The following is a 26,023-nucleotide window of genomic DNA, read 5'->3' on the forward strand; positions in this document are numbered from 1 at the left end:
TCTTTTAGTGAGGTGATTTATGTCAGGCCTCCTGAGGCCTCGGGAGAGACTGATGTTGTTGTGAGCTTGACATGATCTGGTTGTGTGGAAGTTAAAAAAATTCCTGATTAAAAGCTTTATGTATTAAAAAAATAAAATAACTCACTTGGAACAAGCGAGCAGTGTGCTCTCTCCCTTTCACTGCCTTCCTCTTCTTGACTTGTGGCCAGAAGCCTGTGCATGTTTGACAGGCTGATGCCTGTGTCTCTTCTGACAGACTTTTCCCCTGGGGCAACAAACTGCAGCCAAAAGGCCAGCATTATGCCAACATCTGGCAAGGCGAGTTTCCTGTGACCAACACCGGGGAGGACGGCTTCCGAGGGACCGCGCCTGTGAGTAGCGAGGTTCAGAGGGCTGCAGCCACAGCACATGGAGAAACCACTAGAAACCGCTAGACATGAGGGAGAATGTTGCTCACTCTCCGCTCTACGTCTTGTACCCTTTCTGCCTTCATCCACTACAGCACGAGGCAAATACTAATACTTAGACATTCTTTTTCGTGACACCTTTTTCTTTCCGATTCTATAATACTATAGAAACTTTGAAAAAAACCAGAAGAGTTGCAAAGGAGAAAATTGAAAGAACCTGGAGGAATCTTATCTCAAGATAGATAACCCCTATTAGCGTTTTGGTGCAATTCCTCCCATTCCTTTTCGGTGTTAATGGTACTAATAATTGCTAGGAGTTAATACTTGCAGTGTGCCAGGCATGATACTGAGGTATTTGCGTGAATTATCTCAGTTAATGTTCCACTCTGTGAGGTAGGCACTGTTATCCCCATTTTTTCAGGTGAGCATTCTGAGGCACAGAGAGGTTAACTGACTTGCCCAGGGTTACACAGCTGGAAAGCCACACATCTGGGATTTGAACCAGGTCTGTTTGTTTCAAAAGCCCATGCTCTTAACTACCATATAGGTGCCAGTGTAAATGTTTCTTGTGTTTGTGTGCGTATATATTTTTTACATATTGCTTTGGGGTCATACTATTATATTTAAAATCCTACTCTCCTTTCCCTGTGTAATATCAGGAACATTTTGTCTGGCATTAGCAGTTCTTCACAAATACATGTCTTTTAGCAGCTGGATAGCTTGTCATTTGAATTAACCCTAATTTATTTGCCCCTTATTTTTGCAAAGTTACATATTTTTTTTGCGGAATAACAACATCTTGTGCATAAATATTAAATTGTATCTCTGATGATTTAAAAATAGTTTTTATTGAGGTATAGTTGATTTACAATGTTGTGTTAGTTTCTGCTATACAGCAAAGTGAATCAGCTACACATATGCATATATCTGCTCTGTTTTTAGATTCTTTTCCTATACAGATCAATTCTGAGTATTGAGTAGAGTTCCCTGTGCAATACAGTAGACCCTTAATAGTGTGGTGGTTTTTTTTTAATAGGTAGATTCCTAGCAGTGAAATTAATGAGTCAAACACTAGAAAACTTTCTTGGTAAGAGTTTCAAAAACATAACCAAACTGTTTTCTGGAACGCATGTAGCATGTTTCCCTCCATGAGTATTCCTTTCTGTCTGTTTTTTTTTTTTTTCTTTTTTGTCAGCAGAACCATACACTAATGAAGCAATGATAAAAGCATTTTGTTTTTTTTTTTGACACATTGAGCAAAGATGTCTTGTAGTGGGGAAATAGCACTTTACTGGGTTTGTTGTTACAGAAGATAATATTCTTTCAACAATCTTTCAAACAGTTGTCATTTAAAAAAAATTTGTGTTTTTAATATTTGTTCACACAAAAATAATTCTTCCAAAATTTATTTATAAACGTAACACACATATGTTATTTAGAGCATGACCAAATGATTCCAGAATTTCAACTGAAATAATAAACAAGTGAAAAAGACAGACAGTTTTTGGAAGACATGAGGGATGAGAAGACACTTGACTTTTCAGAACTTCAAACATACTTTGAGCCATATAGTTAAAACATTACAGTTGTTTTTGCAGGGATGCAGAAGTAATGTAAAAAAAAGTTACATGAGAATATGTTGCCTTTAAATAGGCATAGGAACTCGCATGTGTGTGCTTCTGAAATTTCATATGTATGAGTTAGGTATATGATAAAAGCACCAACACAAACCAGTGGGAATTGGATGTATTTTTCAACAGAGGCAAATTTATTTGCTACTATACAGCAAAGTGAAGTTGGTTCTTTTCAGGTTTCCTTCTGGATAGCTTGTACTCTCAGGGGCACATAGTTTTATTCAGTAAAATGAGTTATTAGAGACCTTGGGGTCTAAGAGATCTCAACCTTTTTCTCAAACTGTACATGGGTAAGAAGGGCAGCTGTTATCTCATGGGCCACTGTTGGCAGAACCTGTGCTGCAGGATGAACACAATAAGGAGCCTGATGCAGATGCCTAGGAGACCCCAGGAAAGGTGACGCATGATGTAGAAGCAGGACACTTAGCGTTGAAGCAGATATAGCATAGACTTCTGATAGACCAGGCAAATTACATAAGCACCTGGCAGTCAAAAGACCATGAGAATCTGTACTGGACAGCTATGAATATTTTACAGCACTTAATGGCTACAGAATTTCACATCACTATTTAGACAGATGAACCTCCAAGGAAAAAGTCATTTATTCTCAAGTCAGTGCATCTTCTCAGAAAATAACAATTTCCATATGAAATAAAGATACTTTACAGATATTTAGAGTGGAGAATGCAATGGCACCCCACTCCAGTACTCTTGCCTGGAAAATACCGTGGACGGAGGAGCCTGGTAGGCTGCAGTCCATGGGGTCGCTAAGAGTCAGACACGACTGAGCGACTTCACTTTCACTTTTCACTTTCATGCATTGGAGAAGGGAATGGCAACCCACTCCAGTGTTCTTGCCTGGAGAATCCCAGGGACGGGGGAGCCTGGTGGGCTGCCGTCTCTGGGGTCGCACAGAGTTGGACACGACTGGAGTCACTTAGCAGCAGCAGCAGCAGCAGCAGAGTTGGAATATGTAACTGGGGATGTGTAGCAGATGTCTGCCTTGGAGGATATTCAACAGAACTTACCTGAATAAGTTGCCATGGAAGTTCCTAAGACAAAATTAGAACATTTACCAGGAGCCGACATGAGAAATATGACCTGAAGAGGAAAAAAACCAGCACGTTGTAGAGAGGTCACTTCCACCTTTGTCTTGACAGAAGATTTGTACTTTTAAAGTGGGACTGTTTATCTCAGGTCCTCCTTGGCTTCCTTGTTGGATCCACAGGCCTTGGTCCCTTGAGAGCAGGGATCGAACTTCCAATGTTGGAATGGACTACAGTGAAATATCTCCGTCACCTGCTGTTTTATTTTATTAGTTTCAGTCTGGTTTTAAATTTAGTGAACTATTCTGACCGCGGTGAACCTAAAGAATTGGTTTTCTGTTTGATTGGGCCTCTGTTGTAAGTTATTAGTATGTTTTGGTTTTCATGCATATCTGCTCATTCACCTGAAAATAAACATGTTGGAAGTATTTCTTCTGAGCTTTCTGGAAGGAAGTTTTGGTTGGTGTGATTAACTGAACAAAGAGCAGTTAAAATTTTTATACTCTCATGTGGTAATTTTGGGAGTGGTGACCTCCAGATTTTACCTCACTTAAACATCCAGGTATTTACAGAAGGAAAACCTCTCAAACCTTTCAGTAGATGCTGTTATTAATGTTTCCTCATCTTAGGGTTTAACAGCACCTCATAGGCTAACTTGCTTGCCCAGCATTTGTTGTGTGTTGTCATGTAAAGAAGACCCTAGGCTGGCTGACCTCCATTAGTCTGCTCTCTAAGCCTGAGAAATGGTTCCTCCCTCCACTTCTCCACTTTGTTCATTCCATCTTTCAGTTGCTCTCATGCCCCTCGCTCCTTCCCATCTTTTCACTGAAACAAATTATTTTCTTCTTTTCCTTCCAACTATTTTTCTGTCTTATTCTTCCTCATTATCTCCAAATTCTTAAAAGAACAGTTTATGCCTCTGACCCCTTCTCCTTCACTGTCTCTCTGACCTTTGACCTCTGACCTTGAATCCCATAAGATGCTTCTACCTTTGTGGAGGAGGGTTCATCTTCAGCTCAAAATCTCTCCCTCTAGGGAGTTTCTGCATATTTTCTTTCATTCTCTTACCCTACTAATCCCACCCTGCCTTTCTAGATTGGATATTTTTAATTTTTGGCATCATCATTTTTTCTCCCTCATTAAAACTCTTTCACGTCTATGTCATCAAACCCTTTCTGCCTTCAGTCGACATGCATGGAATTACTGAATGAAGCAGTGAATAGGTACTGCTGTTTCCATAATGAATGCTGAGTTTGGAAGCAGAATGGTAAAAATTTTCAGCTTTCCCCATCATCTGGATTAATTTTTTTTCAGAGTAGTGTCATAACTTTATTGACGTGCCCTGGATTGCCCACATATCACATGGCTCCATATTTATGTGTAGATCTAAAACCTTCTGAAGCCAAGTAGGAAATTAATTTTATTCCTTTTAGTTCTACTTCATTAATTGAGAAAAAACATGAACTTACAAAAAGATTTTTTAAAAAGAATCTCAACGATAAATTAATATTTTTTTCACTTAAAAAATAAAAGTTTCCTTCATGTATGAGCATTTCTTGTAAAATATGTTAGGAAAAAGTTTTGAGTCCCTAAAATAGCAAAACTTGTTCTGTATGCATTTACTATTCAGTCAAAGGTTTTTCTCTGGTCCTCCTCCCCACCTTCCTTTGTACACAAGCTTTGCACTTTGGTATCATGTCTGTGACATAATTATGTGGCAGACTGTCTGATCTACCTTTGAATGTAATGTAATTGCTGGCTTAAGAGCCCATGCAGCTTACCTCATACTTCCAGGTGCAAGGGATTGCAAACTTTCTTTGTTTTATGGATAGCCCTTGATAATGAATTTGTGGTTTCTCTGTAATAAGTCCCATCAGTGTTTTGACAATAATGACTCAGGCTTAAAGATAAGCTGGTGAGTTGGAGGGGGCTGGTGGAGAGGACAGAATTGGCTTGAGGTCTTTCTGTGCCTAAAGATGTTGTGGCCAGCAGAGCTCAGCTGTGATGACAAGACTGATACTGGGTATAATGCTGTTTCTCTTATGCTTCTTAAGGTCTACAGATAATTTACTTGCCACTTCTCAATGAGATACAGATTTGACTTGTGATCAATACTAGTCTCTCTATTAAGAATTATTTCATTGACTTTCTTACCATGTAACATAAACTCTTCTTAGGTTTCTGAACTCCCTTTGAGAACTCAAAGCTGAAAAATATCTTCCTCTGTTTTTTTTTATATTGGCCAGATTGTATTTTCACTGTTAGAATGAGAATTCATATTCATACTTTGAAGTAAGAGGTCTTTGTGCATTTTTATACTAAAGAGGCTTTCTAGACAAGGTGAGTAGATTGACAACATTTCCCCCTTTTTTTAATTTTCAGGTTGACGCCTTTCCTCCCAATGGTTATGGCTTATACAATATAGTAGGGAACGCCTGGGAGTGGACTTCAGACTGGTGGACTGTTCACCATTCTGCTGAAGAAACGATTAACCCAGTGAGTATTAGTCTCAGAATATGTATTATGAAAAGGTTACACCCATCCTTTGGACAGATTATGGTAGGAATTTCGTGTGTTTTGGCTATTTATGTACTATTGAAATTAATCTTGGAATTTCCCCAAGGAATATTAAGCACATCTTTTTTTTTTTTTTTTTTTCCCCAACCTTAAGGCATTGTGTAGAAATGTCCGTGGACATTTTATATGCTGCTGGATCGTTTTGGTGATAATAATTTGCGGAAATCTGCCTATAACTTTAGAAATTATATTCAGCCTCATAAATGTGATCAAAGTAATGAGATATATAAATAACTAGCAAAATTCATTAATGTTTGTTAATAACTAGTGAGATCTGGTAGATGGTATTTATTGTGCTGCTAATTGCCTGAGTTTTCATTGGCTGAAATTTTGATTGAAGAACATTGTTTGGAGAAAATGAGAAGGATGTTTTCTGGGTGAATGCTGAATCAGGAAGTTGAGTCATTTGGTGATTATTTCCTGAACTCCACAGTATGTCAGTTCATAAACCTTGGGAATGTAGCAAAACTAAGTTAAATTTTACCTTCTCTGGCAAAGAGAGGTAGGATGGGAGGACTATTGACTGCAGCTAGTGGGCTACTCTGCCTCTAAAGCCAAGCTCTCTCAGCATATATAATGATTTAGACACTATAAGAATTAGGTGTGTGAGTGGGAAGTACTTCCTTTAAAAAGAACATGTCTGAGTATTTCTTGTGTGAACAGATTGGGGGGGAAATGCCATTTAAAAATCCTATCTCTAGCAAACTAGACATTCATAAGTCAGATCCAGGAATATATATTTATACCCAAACTAGCTAGACTGGGAACTTAATATGCTTAATTTTAAACCTTAACCTCTTGAAAACTTACAAAAGGTAATGATAAAGACAGTTAATTCTTTGATCTCTTCTCAGTGGAAGGTTAAACAGCTCAGAGTAGTTGAAGAAATTTTCAGACTCCATGCCTCCGGCCTTTTTTTTTTTTTTTTTTTCCAGAATTTAGGCATAAATTTGTGTGATATGCTTGATTTTTCTTCACAGAATAACACATTAGTTGCTCTTGAATAATCTATAGACAGAAATCTCCTTTTTGGGGGGCAGATGAAAAAGCTGAGTTCTTCAGAAATGGTCATTTCCTCCTTGGCTTCCTTGGCAGGGCTGGTGGAATTAGTGGTCAAAGGCAACCCATCTCTCTAACATGAGAATAAGGTGAAATTTTCGGTGGGTTTGAGGTTGGGAGATGCCATTCTCTACTGGCACAATGTGACTTGGCGTTTGCTGTCAAAAGCAGAAATAGAATTTTTTTCTCCCCTTAGATGAAAGCATCTGCATGTTTGGAAAGGGTGCACAAGGCTTCAAAATTCTGGCAAGTTGTGAATGTATTTCTGTGACCATCTGTTGTCGAGCTGAGTGCTTATTAGCTTTCAGTTTTATAATTGCTTGTGTTGCTTCTAAGGATTTACAGAAAAATCCATATATTCTTGTTTTCACAGTCCCAGGCTCTGATCTTGGATGTTGTCTTTGCTCTGTAAATCCTTAGCCTTGTAGGTTTCTGTCACGGAGGCCTCATTTGCTTCCTGGTTTGACTGGGATTAAATTCACCAGTTTGGAGGACTGAACCCCAATTCCCTTGCAAACTCCGACTCTATCATTCCAATCTTGACAACCAGTGCCACTGTTGCCTCTCATCTGTGTCACCACATCAGCCTCCCAGTTGGGCTCCCTGGCTTCATTCTTTCTGCTCTGTTGCAGCTGGAATGATCTTTATAGAAAATATGGTTAACGCTCTCACTCCTCTGTTTAAAGAATAAATGAAGTACAGACTCTTGAACATGACTTCTGAAGGCTAAAATAATTTAGCTGTTGCTGATCACTCAATGACCACAGCTTTTTCTTCCTTTCAACATTTCATTTTGAAACGTTACAAAAGTTCAGAAAATAGCATAACAGAGACCCATGTATCTGCCGTTACGATTTAACATATACTGACACCTTATTGTATTCACTGTATTTCTTTTAACCAAAGAGAAAGAACAAAAACTACTCTATCAGCACTTGATATTTGTTGGTATTTTTAATTTAAGCTGTTCTGGTCTGTGTATAGTGCTATCTCACTGTGGTTTTTTAGTCATTACGTATATATATATATTTTTTTCTTATTTTATTGAAGTAGAATTGATTTACAATATATTAATTTCTGCTGTACAGCCTAGTGATTCAGTTTATGTATATATATATATACACATATATTCTTTTTATATATATGTATATATGCATACTTTATATATATTCATATACACACATTCTTTTTCATATTCTTTTCCATTATGGTTATCACAGGATAGTGAATACAATACCCTGTGCTATATTGTTGTTTATCCATTCTTTATATATGAGTTTATATTTAGTCATCATATATTGAAGTCTGTATCTGATAACTGTCATAGCATGCCACTCTGTTGACCAGCTTCTGTTGTGTGCCGTTCTTGGGTTTTGGTTACATCTTATTTTCTCATATGCTTCAGTATTTTTGATTGAGTACCAGACATTGTGTGAGATAAACTGTAGAGATTGTTTGAGATCTGGAGAGTGGAATCTCTCTCTAGAGCAGGCTTATCTTTGCTTCTGGAAACTTACATACTATCTTAGCTATTCTAGCCAGTGCTGCTGCTGCGTCGCTTCAGTCATGTCTGACTCTGTGCGACCCCATAGACGGCAGCCAACCAGACTTCCCATCCCTGGGATTCTCCAGGCAAGAACACTGGAGTGGGTAATTGAGGTGATTTGAAGCTCAGCTTCAGTCCCTGTGAGGGCTAGATGTATATAGCTCCTCAGGGTGCCAGCCAGTGGGCTAGGGGGTTTCCACGACTCTTCTTCCTTGGAGGGCCCTGTGAAAGTTGCTCAGTTGTGTCCGATTCTTTGCGACCCCACGGACTGTATAGTCCATGGAATTCTCCAAGCCAAAATACTGGAGTGGGTAGCCTTTCCCTTCTCCAGGGGATCTTCCCAATCCAGGGATCAAACCCAGGTCTCCTGCATTGCAGGCAGATTCTTTACCAGCTGAGCCACCATGGAATCCCTAAGCTCCAATTGTTTCCTTGGGGCCCATGAGTCTATGCAAAGTTCTGTTCAGCTTCTCAGTATTATACTTGCTGCAGCTGGAATCAGCTGACCTCTGGGAAAATAAGCTCACCTCTCTGGCCTTGTCTTCAGTCTGGGATTTGAGCTCAGCAGTTCCTCACAGCTCTTGATAGTTCTCACCTGAGCTGGTTTAAACTCCCATTTCTCTTTGAGGTCTTAATTTATCTGCCTTTCTTCCCTAAGGGCTGTGTGTCTCCAGCGCCTAGCAAAGAACCTGGTCCTGTAATAAAGCCAGTTCCAGATACCTAGAATCGAATCAAAGAGAGCTTGATCACTGTTCATACTGGAGGTGTTTCAAAAGCAAAAGCTAGTTAAAAACATATATTTTCAGGGTAAGTTTTGAACCAAAGTAAACATTTCAACCCAGGAACGGACCTCTTCAGTGTCATGTGTATATTTTAGCTCCAAGACTAACTCATAATGGCAAATACCTTTCAAGCTTCTTTGGGGAACTTGGGAACAGTCAGTGCTCTGTAGGCAGAGGCTATTCAGAGAATACCTTTTTCTTCTTCAGTGACTTCCAGGGAGCAAAAGTTAATCATTAGTGTTTATTTTATTGGCTAGTAACACCTTGTATGCTTTGTACACAAAATCCTAGGAGAGGCGGAGGTATTGGGCCATATGGAGTGAGGGTCAGTTTGGTCTTGCCTGGTAGAAGGTTCTGGGGAGTGTCCATGCATGCATGTGGGTAATTTTCGAAACTGCTTAGGTTGACAGCCTGTCTTTCTACACAGGTGCAATCCAGAGTGTGGCCGCTGATGCTACTTTTTTAACCCAGTTAAGAAGTAATTTGTATGTGTGTGTGTGTGTGTTTTCCTTTGTAATTACTTTACCTAAAAACCCAGATTAATCTCTGGAAGTGTGTGGTGGTGCTTGTATGCTTAGTTGCTCAGTCATGTCTGACTCTTTGTGACCCCATGGACTGTAGCCCTCCAGACTCCTCTGTCCATGGGATTTCCCAGGCAAGAATAGTGGAACGGGTTGCCATTTTCTCCTCCAGGGGATCTTCCTGACCCAGAGGTCGAGCTCACACATCTCGCACTGGCAAGCAGATTCTTTACCACTGAGCCACATGGCAATCCCCCAGAAGTGTGGTACTTTCAGTCAAAGACTATATAGCACTTATCTAGTATCCTAATTTCCCACACCTACATCCTTACTTCACTACCCTAGTACCATACCCGGGGTACCATGGTACCCTGGTTCACTGGTGATATAAAAGGATGGAGTAATCTGTAATATCTTTGCCACTCTCACTTAAGGTACACAGTTTCATTTGGGCAGCTTTTTTTCTGTCCTAAGGGAAAGAAATATAGCCTTAGAATTAGTCAAAGTAATGTGGATTTTAGCTCTACCACTTGATATTAAAGGAATCTCTCTAAGCTTAGGACATACCTTAAGTTTCCTTATATACAAATTGGGAATAATTATACCTATCTCATGAAATTGTTGGCAAGTTAGATCTGATAATGTTGCATGTGAAAATATAACTTTAGACCCCAAAAGTACTATTGTGCTAGTGATTTACTTTTTTTTTTTTTCTTCATTATTTTTTGCTACGTAATTGGAAGATTATATGCTTCTTTTTGGGCTTCTTAGGTGGCTCAGTGGTAAAGAATCCAGCTGCCAGTGCAAAAGACGTGGGTTCTGTCTCTGGGTTGGGCATATCCCCTAGAGGAGGAAATGGCAACCCACTCCAGTATTCTTGCCTGGAAAGTCCCATTGACAGAGGAGCCTGGTGGGCTGCAGTCCATGGGGTTGCAAAAGAGTTGAACATGACTGAACAACTGCACACACACAAATACATGCTTCTATTCAGCAGAATTAACAAGAAATGTTAGCCTTTGGGAGCAGAGGATGAGAAAATGATGTTTATAAATAATGAATGCCTAATATTCTTCCTGTCCTTACCTTTTGTTAACATATCACGTAGTCATCCTTACAATGAAAATCTTGCTTTGTGGCTCATTAGAGTCCATTGGGAATAAAGTTTCCCCAAAAGTATTCCTCCTCTGAATGAATCCCTGATGCTTGTCAGACACTATTAGCCCGAGATTCTGTTTGTTCTGTTTTTGTCAATGTGGAGTTTGACTGTTCAGTTAGATCATATAGCTCTAGACATGTTGGGAAATGTGTTCTGTTTTGCAAGGCTGTGGTGTTGTGGTGTGGAACTGACCAGAGAAAACATAAGCCTTCCTGTTGTGCTGGCTGTGGTTTGGAGCTTGCACTCTGCATGTTTTGAAGAACACACCTCTGACCCTTGCCTGTCACACAGGACACGTGCCAACCTCTGACCCGAGGTCAAAAGACCACATATTGGCAGGTGCCTCATGGTCAGTCCTGTTTTTGCAATTGGGTGATTGGACTTGGAACTTGGACTTGCATTTGTCCATTCTCTAAATTCTGCATTTATTTGTTCCTTGTCCCAATAATGCCTCCTCTGGCCACATACCACTATATGAATCAATGAATTTTGTGCATCAGAAATGTTAGACTCCTGCTTAGCCTGTTTCCCAGACCTCCTCTGCCTATGGCATGAGACTGGCCTTGTCTCAGCCTGGCAAGAGACAGTAAATATCACATCTTCCTGAGTTGAGACTGTCTCACCCATTCAGCTGCCCCCTTGGCAGCCTATTCAACGCAGCTCACATTCCTGGAATTCCACTTCCAGGTAGTAGTGCACGGAGAAGTTGGTTAAGGATTTTTATCTCACATAAGACCCTTTATTCATGTATTTTCAATGAGGACAGTTTAGAATAAATCAGTTTGATGGAAAAGTAACCTGGTGTTCAAAATGAAAAAGACATGAAAATATTAAGGATGTTGACTTAAACTTGATAATAAATTACTATGGTTGTAAATTATACTTAGTAAGTCCCAAAGGAAAAGCAGAGTGGTCAAACAACATCAATCCCTTGAGGCCATGTTTATGAAAAGAATTTCATCTTCTTCTCCCTAGTGGAAGATGGAAATTGTTCCAGAGGAACAGCTGATGTTGATCTATAGCCACTTTTATTTGTGGTTGTGGAGTGAGGTTGGTCATTCAACAACCACAAAAAACTGTTGAGAAATAGAGGAAATAAACTTGAGTATATATGGCTCAGATATTTAGATCCTGTAAACGGATTTTCAAACACAGTATCCAGACACATGCTTCTTGCTTGAAAAGAGTGAATGCTAATTCCAGTTGCTATTTGGAAGGTGGTAAAAATGCTGTGTTTGTTCATAATATTACCTACAGAGTCTTACATTATAGCTCTTGACTCCTGAGTAGACAGAGCGGGACACCCAGATATATCGTGGCCCCCTCTCTTAGTTTGGAGGACCAGTGGATCTTGGTGGGAAATGAAAAACTCCAGCCCCTACCACTGTAGGACCCCTGTTTTGATCCCAGTGGCACCTGTGGTCCTGCACCCTTGAGCTTCAAACGTCCTGGGCCCGAGAACTCGCTGATACCTAGGGCATCTAGTTGTGTCATCAGATGTGCCCACTGTTTGATGTTCTTCCACGGCCAACCGAATATTTTCACCCCCAGAGCTTCAGCTCACTGGTCGTCATTGTACAGCTGGTGAGGACACAGAACATGGCTTCTGTCTTGTGCATGCAAGCTTTTCAGACCCCCCAAAACATTCACAACCTGTGCCCCCTCATCTTTCTCTTTCTAGATGAACATCCCCATCCTTTCAATTGCACCTGGAATAACTTGGATTCTAATCCAGGGCAACTGGGGTTACAGTCCTCTGTATAATATGGGTGGGAAAAAAGTCCCCTTTTCTACATGAGCATCCAGAAATGTACACAGCATTCTATCTATATTCCCTGATAGATGCAAATAATAGTGCAGCAGTCCTTTTCCCTCCTTCTCTGTCATCGGGTCTCAGACTGTGGTAGCCATTAAAGGCTGCGCCAGTGGAATCCAGTCGAGGATTGTTGAATTTTGTTTCTGTCACTGTGGTTAACGTGTGACCCTGGGCAAGTCACTTAACTACTCCGGGACTCAGGTTTGCTTCTTTCATCAGTGGGGACAGAGTTGCTGTGATTGAGAGTGTTGGTAGCTACTTAGACCAACATTTGGCAAAGAGCAAGCATATGGTACATCCAGCTTTGGTTTTCAACGTTGCTGGTTCTGTCCCTCTTCTGCCATGTGGCCTCTCACTATCACGTGCAGTTGCAGCAGCGACAGGAAGAGCAGCATCTCACCGTTGACCTCTCATAAGCTTGCAGTAGCCAAAGAGTACTTCCTCTTTTTCTCCTGGCTTCCCTGGTAGCTCAGACGGTAAAGAATTCGCCTGCAATGTGGGAGCTGCTGCTGCTGCTGCTAAGTTGCTTCAGTCGTGTCCAACTCTGTGCGACCCCATAGACGGCAGCCCACCAGGCTCCCCTGTCCCTGGGATTCTCCAGGCAAGAACACTGGAGTGGGTTGCCATCTCCTTCTCCAATGCATGAAAGTGAAAAGTGAAAGTGAAGTTGCTCAGTCGTGTCCGACTCTTAGCGACCCCATGGACTGCAGCCTACCAGGCTCCTCCATCCATGGGATTTTCCAGGCAAGAGTACTGGAGTGGGGAGACCCCGATTCAATTCCTGGGTTGGGAAAACCCCATGGAGAAGGGATAGGCTACCCACTCCAGTATTCTTGGGCTTTCCTGGTAGCTCAGGTGGTAAAGAATCTGCCTGCAATGGGGGAGACCTGGGTTCAATTCCTGGGGTGGGAAGATCCCCTGGAGGAGGTCATGGTAACCCCCTCTAGTATTCTTGCCTGGAGAATTCATGGGACAGAGGAGCCTAGTGGGCAGCAATCCATAGGGTCACAAAAGTCGGACATGACTGAGCGACTTAGCACACACACTTTGCCCCCCATGTTTATTGACTTTAGGCTGAGTCTCTTTAAATATTATTATTATACAGCTGTGTTTTATGCATTTATTTATAGGTAGTTATTAAACTGTTTTGAATCTTATCTTAGTGGCCCTATTTTGAAATGTAATGAAGAGCCTATCTCTTCTTTCCATCAAATTCCATTTTTTTTTTTAAATCAGTTTCAGCCTTGAGAGGCAGCTTACAGACTTCATTGTGACTATCAGCCCTGTCATTTATGGTAGTGGTTTTCCCTTACAACTTACTAGAATCAACCAGTTCAGCTGTTTTTTTTTTTTTTTTTTTGTCATCAATAGCTGCATAAATGAGACAAGGCTGATGGCAGAGCCCTACAGCCATGGGCTCAGCCCGAATTCTGAGAACTTACTGTGTTGTGGGGCTGTGTTGGCTCTCAGGGATTCAAAGATGCACGAGATAGCCTTGCTGTTAGGGAATGTCTAGTCTAGGGAGAGGTGGCGATCAGGTAAATCAAGATGTGCTGTGGTCACAGTTGCTGCTGGGACTTCCCTGGTGGTCCAGTGGTTAAAAATCTGTCTTGCAGTAGATGAGACCCCCGTTTGATCTCAGGTCAAGAAAGATCCCACATACTGCAGAGCTACTAACCCTATGCACCACCATCACTGTGCCTGTGCTCTAGAGCCTGCGTGTTGCAACTGCTGAAGCCCAGGTGCCCTAGAGCCTGTGCTCTGCAACCAGAGAAGCCACTGCAATGAGAAGTCCATGTATCGCAAGTAGAGAGTAGCCCCCCCACCCACTTGCTGCAACTAGAGAAAAACCCTCCCAGCAACAAAGACCCAGCGCAGTCAAAGCTAAATAAATAAATATTCAGGAAAAGAGTTTGCTGCTGATGTGGTTGTGATGGGGCCTCGTTGAGCTCTGTTCTCTGCTGGTTGGAGCTGAGAAGGCTTTTCTGAGGTGGTGGCCTTAGGAAGGGTGGCAGCACCTGTGTGCCAGGTCCTTGGCATCCAAACACAGGAAGGCCAGGGTGTGGCCTCGTGAGGAATTCATGGTCAGCAGAGGAAGGATTTTCATCCTTTACCCTGCTGCTTTCAGATCCCTTGGAGAAGGGAATGGCAACCCACTCCAGTATTCTTGTCTGGGAAATCCCATGGACAGAGGAGCCTGGCAGGCTACAGTCCATGGGGTCACAAAGAGTCAGACACGACTTAGCAACTAAACAACAACAGCTTCAGTTTCTTGAAGTAAAGCCCCAAAGCCATAGCTGCCCTCTGCTTGCCCTTCATTCCCGAGTGTCTTGCCTTTTCATACTCACAGTAAAAGCAGTGAGAGGGGTGTGTTTCTTTCTTCTGATTTTGCTGCAGTGTATTTTTCCCATCCTTATGGGCACAACTGAGCTGTGTAAAGAATTTCCGTTAGCTGACCATTTAGGGGCTTAGGAGAGTGACTGGTAAATCGTCTTCCTTCATTTGGCATGCTCAGTGAAAGGGCTTTATGAACTCTGTTTCACAATGTAGAGCACTTCTGGGAGGGGAGAGACATCTGCTCTAAGATAGGGGTAACAGAAGGGCAGCATCGCCGGTTGGGGTTATAACAGAAACATAACAGGCAGAGAGTTTGCTCATGTGCTTATTTGCCATCCTCTGTCACATTCTTCCGGCTGCGCTGAATGACAGAACCATGGCTTGGTGATGAAAGCAGAGGTCAATAGCCTGGAATTTCACCTGAGATTTAGCTTGAAAATGTCCAGGGGCCTTGGGTGAGTCATCTTGCCCTTGTCTGGCTTTCTGCTTCATCTGTAAATGTTGCTAGGGATGTAGCAAGTCATTCCCAGGACACAGTCAGTCTGGACAACAGCCCTGGGGTCTGGTGCTGGCTTGGGAAGTAGGATGAAGTGGGATGAAGTAGTAGGATGAAGAAGCTGTTGGAACGTGCTTAAGAGGACAGGTTTTAAAATGATTCACAGTCCGTTGTTCCACATTCTAGTTCTGCCCCTTGATGGCATGGTGGCCTTAGGAGAAAGGGGTGACATCTTTTGATTTTGTTTCTTTGTCTATAAAGTGGGAGTAACAGGAAAATTTAAGGACGTTGGGTTGTTCTGAGGATTCACAAGAGATTCAAGCATGTGACCCTGTATCTGCCACACAGTAAAAGAGAGCTAATTACTTTCCAGGCACCTCTCAGTCAAAACATCCTTTTTGAAAATCCCTTCCCCTTCAGCATGCTTTATTACTTGTTAGACCAAATTGTGTTCTTTTCTTCCATTTTATTTGTTAATAAGCATTTACTGAGCACTTGCTCGGAGAAGGCAATGGCCCCCACTCCAGAACTTTTGCGTGGAAAATCCCATGGACGGAGGAGCCTGGGAGGCTGCAGTCCATGAGGTCGCTAGAGTCGGACACTACTGAGCGACTTCACTTTCACTTTCCACTTTCATGCATTGGAGAAGGAAATGGCAACCCACTCCAGTGTTCTTGCCTGGAGAATCCCAGGGACGGGGAAGCCTGGTGGGCTGCCGTCTCTGGGGTCGCACAGTGTCGGACACGACTGAAGCAACTTAGCAGCAGCAGCAGCAGAGCACTTGCTCTGGGCTAGGGGCAGATATAAACATCACACCATCCTTGTCTACAAAGAGTTTGATTTTCAGAATCCCTAATTATGTTTCCTTCCATGGTGTGTGCATGCTAAGTCACTTCAGTTGTGTCCGACTCTTTGTGGCCCCATGGACTGTAGCCTGGCAGGCTCCTCTGTCCATGGGATTCTCCAGGCAAGAATACTGAAGTGGGTTGCCATGCCCTCCTCCAGGGGATCTTTCCAACCTAGGGATCAAACCCATGTCTCCTACATTGCAGGCAGACTCTTTACTGCTACGCTACCAGGGAAGCCCTCCTTCCATGGTACTAGGAAGCTTTTGCCTCACTGATGCTTAGGAAATCAGAACTAAAACCCAGGTTTTTTTGGTTTCCCTTCAGATTTGTTTATTCCTTCCCTGCACCTCTGTTTAACTGGAAGGGAACAGAGGGAAGGGAGGGTGGAGAGCTGACAGGGTCTCTGTCACTTGGTTCCCTTATTTATTTGGGTCTACAGTTGACAGGCCAGGTCTGAGCAGCATTTCTGGTCAGAGGGGATACTCACCAGATTTTAAGTGTTAGGAGGCCTCCATTACTGGTCAGTTGCCTAAGGTTTTTCTTCTCTGTTCCTGGTGTGGTTTGAAGTATGAATTGACAGCCAGAAGTTTAGGTGCTGTATCCAGAGCCAGATCCTCTCCATCGGGCTTGGCATCCCATCTTCCACCTCCGTGACCCTCCCTTCCCATGTTCTTCCTACTCTAGCCTCCCTGGACAGATTATTTTTTCATGTGAATCCCCCAGCACTCCCCCAGTATCACAGACCCTAATTTATGCTTAACATTTTCAGCTAAGGCCTCTATCTCATCATGCTTGACAGTCAGCAAAGGTTAATATATGTGTATATTCCGGTACACAGAATAATTCTCTTCTTTACAATTTCTCATATACAGTAGCCTATAGTCATAAATACTTTGACCACAGCACTCCTAAACCAGAGGTGGAATCATTACACATTGGGAAGAAAACGTGTGTTCCCTGTCAGTCTGGAGCTGGTCCCCCAAGCCCTTCCCTACACTGGCTTTCTAGAGCCTTACAATGAAACATGTTTGCGTTACAGAAGAACAGGTGTGCCTCAGACCCTTGTCCACAGCATGACTTGTTCCCAAGGCCACCTAGTGCTTGTGTGAGGAGCCAAGTCAAAGTCCTTATCCTTCACATTTATATTTGTTTTTTTTCTCCTCAGAGAGCTCAGAGTGCTCTGTCTCCCTCCCTCTTTCTCAGAGACCCTTCTGTGTTTCTCATACCTGCAGAATATTGCTGATTGTGCAAAAGGAGGCAGGTGGTCTTAGTGTCATTTCTTATGATAATTCATAGAGTGGAGAGAGGTTCTGGCTTTGCCCCAGATTTTGAATTTGGTTTGCAGAGTCAAGATGAAATCCCAGGTCTTCTGATCTTGAAGCTCGTACAGTCTTGGCCAGTGTCCAGATGTTATTTGAGATGCAGAACTTGAAAGGCTGCTTACTTCCATGTAGTATTTTACCACAGACGGCACACGTTAAGTCAGGAATTTCAGGAAGTGTGGTAACTCTGAAAGATAATTTAAAGAGATATGAATTGCTGAGTCATACTTGTTTCGTACTTGAGTCATACTTGGCTTCTTCCAAAAACAAGTGAGAGGCAGTATGGTTTTTTATATGCCTATGGTTTTTTTATATCTTGAGATTTTAAATCAATTTCCTGGCCTTTTTACCTTCTTAATCTCTTATTTCCTTCCACTAAATTGTTCTTAAAAATTATTGATTTGGCAAGTCAGTTTTTGCACTGAACATTTAGCCTGTTAATGAATTGTGAAATAATTTGGTGTCATTTTCCCTTTCTATAGCTTCACCTTTCATGTCTTTCCCTATGCCGTAGTGTGACTCATTTGTTCTTTCCCTAAGGATCTGGAAATTAAACCATGTTATTGAGAAGAGAAGAAATAGAACAATCTGATTATCTTTTACATCAGGTTATTCTGGGGAGGATTTTCATGTGGATATGTGAATATATTTAGGTATATTCCTATCCATATATGTGATTTTTATATAAATACATGCTTTTATTCATTCAGCAAAGTTTATTGGCAATCTACTGAATGCCAGACTTATGAGCTGGATTCTGGGAATCCCACAGACATTATCCCTTTGCCCTCTGGAGCCTGCAGATGTGAAGGAGTCAAGCAAATGCATGTAATTACATATATGTGGTCATGTCTTTAATTATATGTGAGGAGGAAGTTTAACGTGATGGTTAACTTCAGGCAGTTTGGGAGTTGGACCTGAATTCCTATCTTAGTCACCTACCAGCTGATTAAGCTGGAGCAAGTCACTTAAATCCTCATTCAGCTTCCCCATCAGTAAGTGAGAAATAACAGTACCCCTTGTGGAGAGACTGAGAGATTTCAGTGAGATACCACAAAGAAATTGTTTAGTGTAGTGAGTGGTATGTAGTAAACACTTGATAAATCTTAATCATGACTAGTTTTTAATATGCAATGAAAGTTTCAGTGAGCTATGAAATGACAGCTGACTCTGAAATCTAATTCATGAAAGATACTTATTCTGGACCTTTTTAGGGATGTGGAAACAAGATAGGACGCCCGGTAGCACACAACTGTACACTTCTTTCTGTGGACAGTTTCTGCTTTATACACACTAAGAAAAGTAAACACTGCTTCTAATGAAGTGACAGAATGTACAGAATTGGGCACTTAGCACTTGTCTACTTTCACAGTATACGAAGTAAAATCATGGAAGTAATCAAGTATTCTTTGCAGAAAATGTTTAACTAAAAATATGATTTGGTATAAACTAATTGCTTATACTCTCTCATAACTTGCTAATGAGTTGTCACTGAAGATTGTGAGTATAAGAGAATGTGATAAACAAAATCCTTATGAAGACTATAAACTGGTTTTCTCACCTCTCAAATGCTTTAGAGCCATATCTGTTTGCAGGCAGGACTGAACAGTTTCACAGAATCATTCGGAAAGAAGCAAGTGAGTGACTGTGGAGTAGACCTTTCAGCAGATGTAGTCTGTACCCTCTGATCTTGGGTACACTTTCACTGACCCAGAAGTCACCTTTCTTTAGGATGATGCTACTGTGTACCATAAGGGCTTCCCAAGTAACTCAGTGGTAAAGAATCTACCTGCCAGTGTAGGAGACGTGGGTTAAATCCCTGAGTCAGGAAGATCCTCTGGAGGAGGAAATGGCAACCTGCCCCAATATTCGTGCCTGGGAAATCCCATGGACAGAGGAGCCTGGTGGGCTACAGTCTATAAGATCACAAAGGGTCGGAACACAACTTAGCGATTTAACAACAACATCTATATACCATGCCTTGTTTAGGATGAAATAAACTGATTTCTCTGTCCTTCAGAACCAACCTCTTCAGGATTAGATAGACTGTGAATGCTCTTTTGTGTAGTATGTTAGCATATTAAGCTTTCTGAAATTAAAGAACTACCTGCATTATTAGATGACAAATTCTGTTTAGCAATGTATACTATCAGCAGATGATGAGAAAGTTAGTTCTTGGTTGTGGAAATCCAGTGTGTTACTTATTTTCTCTTAATAGTTGCTTCCTCTGTGTTTAGGTTGATGGGTTTTTAGCATTTATTTATTTTATGGCCTTGTGTTGAAAAACTACCATGGATTTTCACAATTTTTATGATCCATATCTCAAATAAAACATATGTATCTACCATTGTAGAAGTCATAGTGTTAACCATTTTCTTGGGACTTTGCTGCTTTTTCTCCTCTCTTTCCTTCCTCGCGAAAAGTTGGATAGCGTGACTGTAGAAGGAGGTCTTTGGCCACCTCTTACCCACAAGGATGACTGCTATAAAAAAAATGATGCAACTTCTTAGAAAAAGAACATAGTGGTTCTTCAGAATGTTAAAAATAGAACTCTGTGATCCTACAATGCTACTTCTGGATATATGCCCCACAGAATTTTTTAACAAGTATTTCATTTTAGTTTTAAAAATTGAAATATAGTTGATTTACAATATTGTGTTAGTTTCATGTGTACAGCAAACTGATTCAGCTATATATATATATATTCTTTTTCAGATTCTTTCCCCTTATATAATAGATTATTATGAAATATTGAGTCTAGTTCTCTGTGCTATACAGTAGGTCCCTGTTGATTTTCTGTTTTACGTAGAGTAGTGTGTCTGTGTTAATTGTAAACTGTTCATTTATTCCTCCTCCTGCTTTCCACTTTGGTAACCATAAATTTGTTTTCTATGTCTGTGAGTCTGTTTCTGTTTTGTATATAAGTTCATTTGTATCTTTTTTTTTTAAGATTCCACACAGAAATGATATCATTTGTCTTTCTCTGTTTGACTTACTTCACTTAGTATGATAATGTCTAGGTCTATTCATTGTGTTGCAAATGGCATTATTTAACTCTTTCTTATAGCTGGGTAATACGTGTGTATGTATCACATCTTCTTTATCCATGCATCTGTTAATGGGCTTTTAGGTTCATTCCATATCTTGACTGTTGGAAATAGTGCTGTTATGAACATTGGGGTGTAATTTTTTTTTTTCTTTTTAAAAAAGTCTTCTGTAAATCCTGAAATCTTTAACTTGGCTTTATTTATTTATTTGCCACGCAGTTTGTGGGATCTTAGTTCCCCACCAGGAATTGAACCCAGGCCCACAACAGTGAAAGCACAGAGTCCTAACCACTAGACCACCAGGGAATTCCCTGAGTGTATTTTTTCAAATTATAGTTTTCTCTAGATACATACCAGCGAGTATGTGTTGGATCATTGGGATTGGTGGATCATATGATGGCTCTATTTTTAGTTTTTTAAGGAACCTCCACACTGTTCTCTGTAGTGGCTGCACCAATTTACATTTCCACCAACAATGTCGGAGGGTTCATTTTTCTCCACACCCTCTCCAGCATTTATCATTTGCAAACTTTTTGATGATGGCCATTCTGGATGGTGTGAGGCCATTCTACTGCATCATAGCTTTGGTTTGCATTTCTCTAATAATTAATGATGTTGAACATCTTTTCATATGTCTTTTACCATATATATATATATCTCCTTTGGAGAAGTATCTGTTTAGATCTTCTACCCACTTTTTGGTTGGGTTCTTTTTTCTTTAAATATATTGAGCTGTATGAACTATTTGTATATTTTGGCAGTTAATCCCTTGTCACTCACATCATTTGCATTGTTTTACATGTTAGCTGTCTGCCACTTATTGAAAAGATTGTCTTTTGTTCAATGTATTCTTGCCTTTGTCATAGATCAATTGCCTCTGTAAGTGTGGTTGTATTTCTGGGTTCTCTGTCTTGTTCCATTGAACTGCATGTTTGTTTTTGTGCCAGCACCATACTGTTCTGATTATTGTAGCCTTGAAGTATAATCTAAAGTCAGGGAGCATGATTCCTCCAGCTCCCTTCTTCCTTTTCTAGATTGTTTTGGCTGTTCAGAGTCTTTGTGTTTCTGTACAGATTAAAAAAAAAATTTATTTTAGTTCTGTGAAAAATGCCACAACACTTCTGACACCAGATGTGTAACTTTTTTCCACGCCAACTCCCTGGACACCATCTGGATATCTTTTGTTCAGTTCAGTCTGACGCTAACCACCTGGAGTCAGCACAGACTCCAAGGTTTAAGGGCTCAGTCCCACAAGTCTGCCCCCACTTTAAATGCCAGTCCAAGTACTGGGTGCTCTGGGTGCCTGCACTTCTGTCTGAGGTGGCTGCTAAGTCAGGAGTTCCCACAGTGTCCTCCTTTCAGATTTGATAATGTGCTAGAACCATCCAGATCCCTTTACTTACTATCACGGGTTTATAATAAAGGATACCAATGAACAGCCAGATGAAGAGATACACAGTGTGGGGTCCAGGAGAGTCCTACACACAGAAACTTCTATCCCTGTGAATGTGGGGTGTCCCACCCTCCCAGCACATAGATGTGTCCACCAACTCAGGCTCTTCAGATCCCATTGTTTGGTTGTTTTATGGAGGTCTCGTTACGTAGGTATAATAGATTAAACCCTTGGCCATTGGTGGTTAGGTCCAATCACCGGAACCCCTCCCCTCCCCGGAGATCTGTGAAAGAAAGTGAAAGTTGCCCAGTCATGTCTGACTCTTTGTGACCCCATGGATTATACAGTCCTTGGAATTCTTCAGGCCAGAATATGGGAGTGGGTAGCCTTTCCCTTCTCCGGGGGATCTTCCTGACTCAGGGATCGAACCCAGGTCTCCCACATTGCAGGCGGATTCTTTACCAGCTGAGACACAAGGGAAGCCCGCAGAGATCAAGGGGTGGAGCTAAATGTTCCAACTTGATAATCATGCCTAGGTCTCTCTGCCTGACCAGGGCCCATCCAGAATTTACCTAGGGCTCCCCAGTTACCAGTCATCTTATCAGCACACAGTAGACACAAGTCACTCTGGAGAATCAGTACAAAGACCAAATATGTAATTTCCCATTGTATCACAGGGGTCTCTACCATCTTATTTTTCATTCTAACCTTTCCCCCCTTTTTTGTTGAGTCTCTACTTTTTGACCAAGAGCAATTATATAGAAACGTAAGCACGAGGCATATATCCACTGGTTCAAATAAATCGATATCTATAGTCTCAGCCACTGTTTAAGGCTCAAATGATAAAGCAGGGAATAGAGCAAAGTCTGTGGTGTCAAGGTGCCTGCCTCCTATTAGGAGAAGGAAAGCAATTTGTAATTTGTCACCAGTAGTAAGTGTTAGTGTATTTCATTTTTTCTTGTACCGTTCTGACACCACATGTGTGTGTTTTATCTGATACCAAATATGTAATTTATCTCTAACATGAGCTGGGTGTCCAGAGATTCCGTCCAGTTCTGATGCTTACTCCTGGAGTTATCACAGACACCACAGATTATGAACACAATCCTACAAGTCTTCCAATACTTCATATACCAGCTGAAAATGGGGTACCCAGGCTCCCCACACTTCTGCCTGGCAGAATGCGAATTTGGCGGTTCAGATGATCCCTTTGCTCAGGCTTGGTAATTTACTAGGACAACTCACAAAACTTAGGAAAACACTTTACTTATGATTGCTGGGCTTAATTTAAAGTATACAACTCAGAAGAGGCAACAAAAGAAAGATTCTCGTCTTTCTCTTCCAAGGATCTCAGGAGCTCTGAGGCAGGAACTGGGGACAAAGACCAAATATTGGTGTTTTGCTACAACAGCAAGGAAGAAGGGGGACATATAGGGTAGGAGGAGAGACAGTGATGGAAGGTGGAGGAGGGGGTGTGATCTTTCAGGCTGTCTGGGGGCTTGTCATTTGACAGAGACACTAAATGGAGTGTGAAGGCTGAGGGAAGAGGCAGAAAGAACTAAGTGCAATGGACAGTGATGTCATGAGGGACTGAAGAAAAGGGATAATGGGAAATAGACCAACATCATGTTGCCTTAGGAAGCAAGACCAGGGGACTTGCCTGCTGGTCCAGTGGCTAACACTCTGCAGTCCCAATGCAGGGGGCCTGAGTTTGATCCCTGGTCAGGGAACTAGCTCCCACTTGCCACAGCTAAAAGTTTGCGTGTCACAACAAAAAGATCCTACATGCCCCAACTACCAAGATTCTGCATGCTGCAACTAAGGCCCAGCACAGCCAAATAAATAAATAAATGACAAAATATTAGAAAAAAAAGAAGCAAATCGACACGCTATTGTGTGTTTACATAAAGACACTTTCTATGCACCTGACATTGTGACTTGCTGAGATCTCATGGCACCTGTCATTTAGTCTGTAATGAAAGGAAGATGTTGGATTTCCTTGTTATCACTTTATTTCTGAGGCATGCTTTTCCCTTGGAGGTATTTGAAAACTTTTCCAGTAATACACAAGGGAAGATGAGACCTTACAAAGTAGGTCTATGAAATGGAACAGTTTTTTCCATGGTATGAGGTTGAGATTGAGATCCCCAAACCCCAGGGGATTTGAGCCAGAGAAACTACTGAAGGCATCCTCTGTATGTGGATGTCTGTTTAGGTGGTAAGTGTTGCTACTTTAAATGTCTATTTATTCTTAAGTGAAAAAAGCAGATGCCCTGTGCTGAGAGAAGCGCGTTTGGAGAAGCACATCTAACGGGTGTATCAGCTCTATCCCAAAGCTGATGAATGTCTTTATTTTTTAAAAATATGAACTCTCAACTCAGTTTCCCTTGGGCCTAGCCATTTTCTTGCAGTGAACTTGTGAAATATGGAAGGGCTTATGCTGTTCAAACTGGAACAGTGGAATTATTTCATTAAAAATATACCACATCAGCTCATAAGGGGCACATGGCTGAATGGCTGAGTGGGAGCCTGGAACCAGATGGCCCGGCTTGAACCCTGGCTCCTCCCATTACTAGCTGTGTTACACAGGACAGGCAGTTTAACCTTTCTGTTCTTTGAGTCTTCGTCTGTAAGATGGCCCTGATGATGGGGTGTCCAACATCCCTAGCCTGTGCTCATGCCTGGCACAGTTGTTAATAGATGCCCTATTCATTCCCCAAGGTATCCTTATTTGGACAATTGATTATATAGTTGCCCTCCCAATAATAGAACCTACATCAGAATATCATTTTAAAAATTCAAAACATTAAAACAATACCTGATTCTAATATGTGCTCAGTAAATATTAGCTGCTATTATTAGCTGTTACAGTTGGAATCAGTGTTTTAAATAACCAGTTTTATGTATTATCCCCCAAAGCAAGAACTGTTACTGTAGTCCTTGGGCTATGAAAGGGACATATTTTTTTGGAAGATGGAGGACCACGGACACTGTGAGCAAGTTAATATCGTGTTGAGAATTCTCTTCCTTTTTAGCCGGGCGTGGGCGAAACAAGTAGCATGGAGGAAATGACTGTTTTCATTCATTTCTCTAACAGGGTAATCACCATACAGTGCATGCTGGTTTTACAGAGAAAATACTGCGGGGGTTGTTAATTTGGACTGTGTGTTTAATGTGCTATTCTTTCCAATCTGATCTCTAGTTTCCTTTCTTTGACCTTTCTCTGGGTGTCACCCTCCTTTTCCTCTCCTCATGCAACATCTAAAGCTAATTGCAGTCCCTTATGTTGGTCCTTGTGCTGGGGGTTGAATAAAATTACACATAACTGAAACAGCTTTATTTGAAGTACTGGTTTCAGCCACCCACTCTTAAAATCCCTTGTCACATTTGACATCAGGTAACTGAAGTGAATTTTGGTTTTTTTTTTTTTTTTTACACTTTGTTTTTCACAAATGTGCCTTGGTCAGAGGTGCAGCTAGTCTGAAAGAGTCGAACTGAACAAGCACAGGGGTGGGATGAACCTCGACTTCTGGCTTTGTCACTTGCTAGCTGTGTGAGCTGGATCTGTCCATTTATTCCATCTCTCTGAGCTTCACTATTCTTCATCCCTGAAATGGGGATCATGATACTTTCTGCTTCCCAAGGCTTTTCTGAGGATCAAATGAGTGAAGAGATATTATGGTAGTATGCTCTAAGCAAATGTAGGCAGAGTTCCTTTTTAAAAAGTATTTGTGTTTTTGACTGCATCAGGTCTTAGTTGAAGCCTGTGGGATCTTCCTTGCATCCTGCAGGCTCTTTAGTTTCTGCACACAGGTGCTCTAGTTGCTGCACATGGGCTTAGCTGTCCTGCAGCTTGTGAGATCTTAGTTCCCCAACCAGGGATGGAACCCACGTCCCCTGCATTGCAAGGCTATTCTTACCTGCTGGACCACTAGGGAAGTCCCAGAGTTCATTTCTTGAAAAATAGTTGAGGTGATTGGAAAGAAATTCCTTTTAGGAGACACACAAGCAGATGCTAGAAGAAAAAGGTTAAAAA

At 41.4% G+C, this 26,023-nt stretch overlaps 1 protein-coding gene across 2 annotated transcripts in view; it reads left to right on the forward strand.

The window, feature by feature from the left end:
• SUMF1 (sulfatase modifying factor 1) overlaps nt 1-26,023 on the forward strand; it is a 93,797-nt gene that overhangs the window by 40,878 nt on the left and 26,896 nt on the right. For both annotated transcript variants that reach the window (XM_044934352.1, XM_044934351.1), the window contains 2 exons: nt 257-371; nt 5,470-5,583. In XM_044934352.1, coding sequence (XP_044790287.1) covers nt 257-371; nt 5,470-5,583 — 229 coding nt within the window. The remainder of the gene's footprint in view (nt 1-256; nt 372-5,469; nt 5,584-26,023) is intronic.

The sequence above is a fragment of the Bubalus bubalis genome, chromosome 21 (assembly GCF_019923935.1).
Source record: "Bubalus bubalis isolate 160015118507 breed Murrah chromosome 21, NDDB_SH_1, whole genome shotgun sequence".
Classification (NCBI taxonomy): Eukaryota; Metazoa; Chordata; class Mammalia; order Artiodactyla; family Bovidae; genus Bubalus; species Bubalus bubalis.